Source organism: Trichechus manatus, unplaced genomic scaffold (assembly GCF_000243295.1).
Source record: "Trichechus manatus latirostris isolate Lorelei unplaced genomic scaffold, TriManLat1.0 scaffold00038, whole genome shotgun sequence".
Lineage (NCBI taxonomy): Eukaryota > Metazoa > Chordata > Mammalia > Sirenia > Trichechidae > Trichechus > Trichechus manatus.
In genome coordinates, this window is record NW_004443974.1 from 12,575,306 (window position 1) to 12,576,379 (window position 1,074).

General features: G+C 59.0%; 1 protein-coding gene across 1 annotated transcript in view; it reads right to left on the minus strand.

Moving 5' to 3' along the window:
* Positions 1-18: 18 nt before the first annotated feature.
* Positions 19-1,074, minus strand: part of CIZ1 (CDKN1A interacting zinc finger protein 1) — a 25,048-nt gene continuing 23,992 nt past the window's right edge. The window contains 3 exon segments of the mRNA XM_023730614.1: positions 19-341; positions 628-749; positions 960-1,029. Coding sequence (XP_023586382.1) covers positions 126-341; positions 628-749; positions 960-1,029 — 408 coding nt within the window. The 3' untranslated portion in view covers positions 19-125.

Sequence of the window (1,074 nt, forward strand, 5' to 3'; positions counted from 1 at the left end):
CAGCCAAACTACTTTCTTTTATTGCATTTTAAGCAAAAACACCAACCATGTCAGAGTTTCCAAGCAGACTCCTAAAAAGCATTAGCAGACCTGGACCTAGATGGGCTGGGCACAGGCTCCCTCTATCAGGTTTTGAGGCGGGTAGAGCGACGGGGTGGTGGGGGCTGGGGAGGTCGGGCTGACACCTTGCTGGGGGTTTTGGCCATGTCCTGGGTGCTGGGCTGGCTGGGTGGGCGACCTCCACAGGCGAACAGGGCAGTCAAGGCGTTCCGGGCATTGATCGCGCACCGGCGGCTCACTGGCCGGGTGGTGGGGCTGGGGTTCTTGGCTGCCTTGTATTTCTGGACACAAAGGGTGAAGTCGAGGTCAGGGCTTCCTCCTACCTGGTGTGCTCCTACCTGCAGCCCCAGCCAAGACAGCATAGATATGCTGTGTGACCCTGTGTGATATACTCGGCCTCTCTAAACCCAGCCTCTGGAGCTAACAGCCTGACCCTCAGCACCTCCCAGAACAATGAGAGAGAGCCCAGCCCCTCCCCTTGGCTCCCACCACTGGCTGTCCCCATCAGTTTGGACAGAGTCCGAGCCCCCACCGAAGAACAGGGTGGAGCAGGGATGCCCAGCTCACCTGCAGGTTCTCAAAGTGGGTCAAGGACTTGCAGTGGGAGAGCTGTGCCCCCGAGTTGCTGTGGTAGAACTTGTGGCAGATGCGGCAGACGTACCCCATCACAGGCACCAGGAAGTCCACGCCTGTGGGACAGCAGGGTCTACGCGCTCACATCCCCCGTGCCAGCCAGGTGTCCCGCCCTCTCTAGGGGCCCATCTGCTCTCCACACTCCAGGTGGGAGTAGAAGAAATGAGGACATGGGCACAGGCTGTCTGGCCAGAATGCTGCAGCTGGGATCTGGGGGAGCCCGAGAGCCATGGCTCCAGCTGGTGGGGTTAGGGCTAGGGTCTTACCATACGCAGTGTTGGGGCTGTAGGTCTCTGAGCCCTTCCACTCCTCTATGGACATATCTCTGGACCTCACCTAGAAACATGCAAGTATGGACCTTGGATCTGGCTTTCCCCTAGA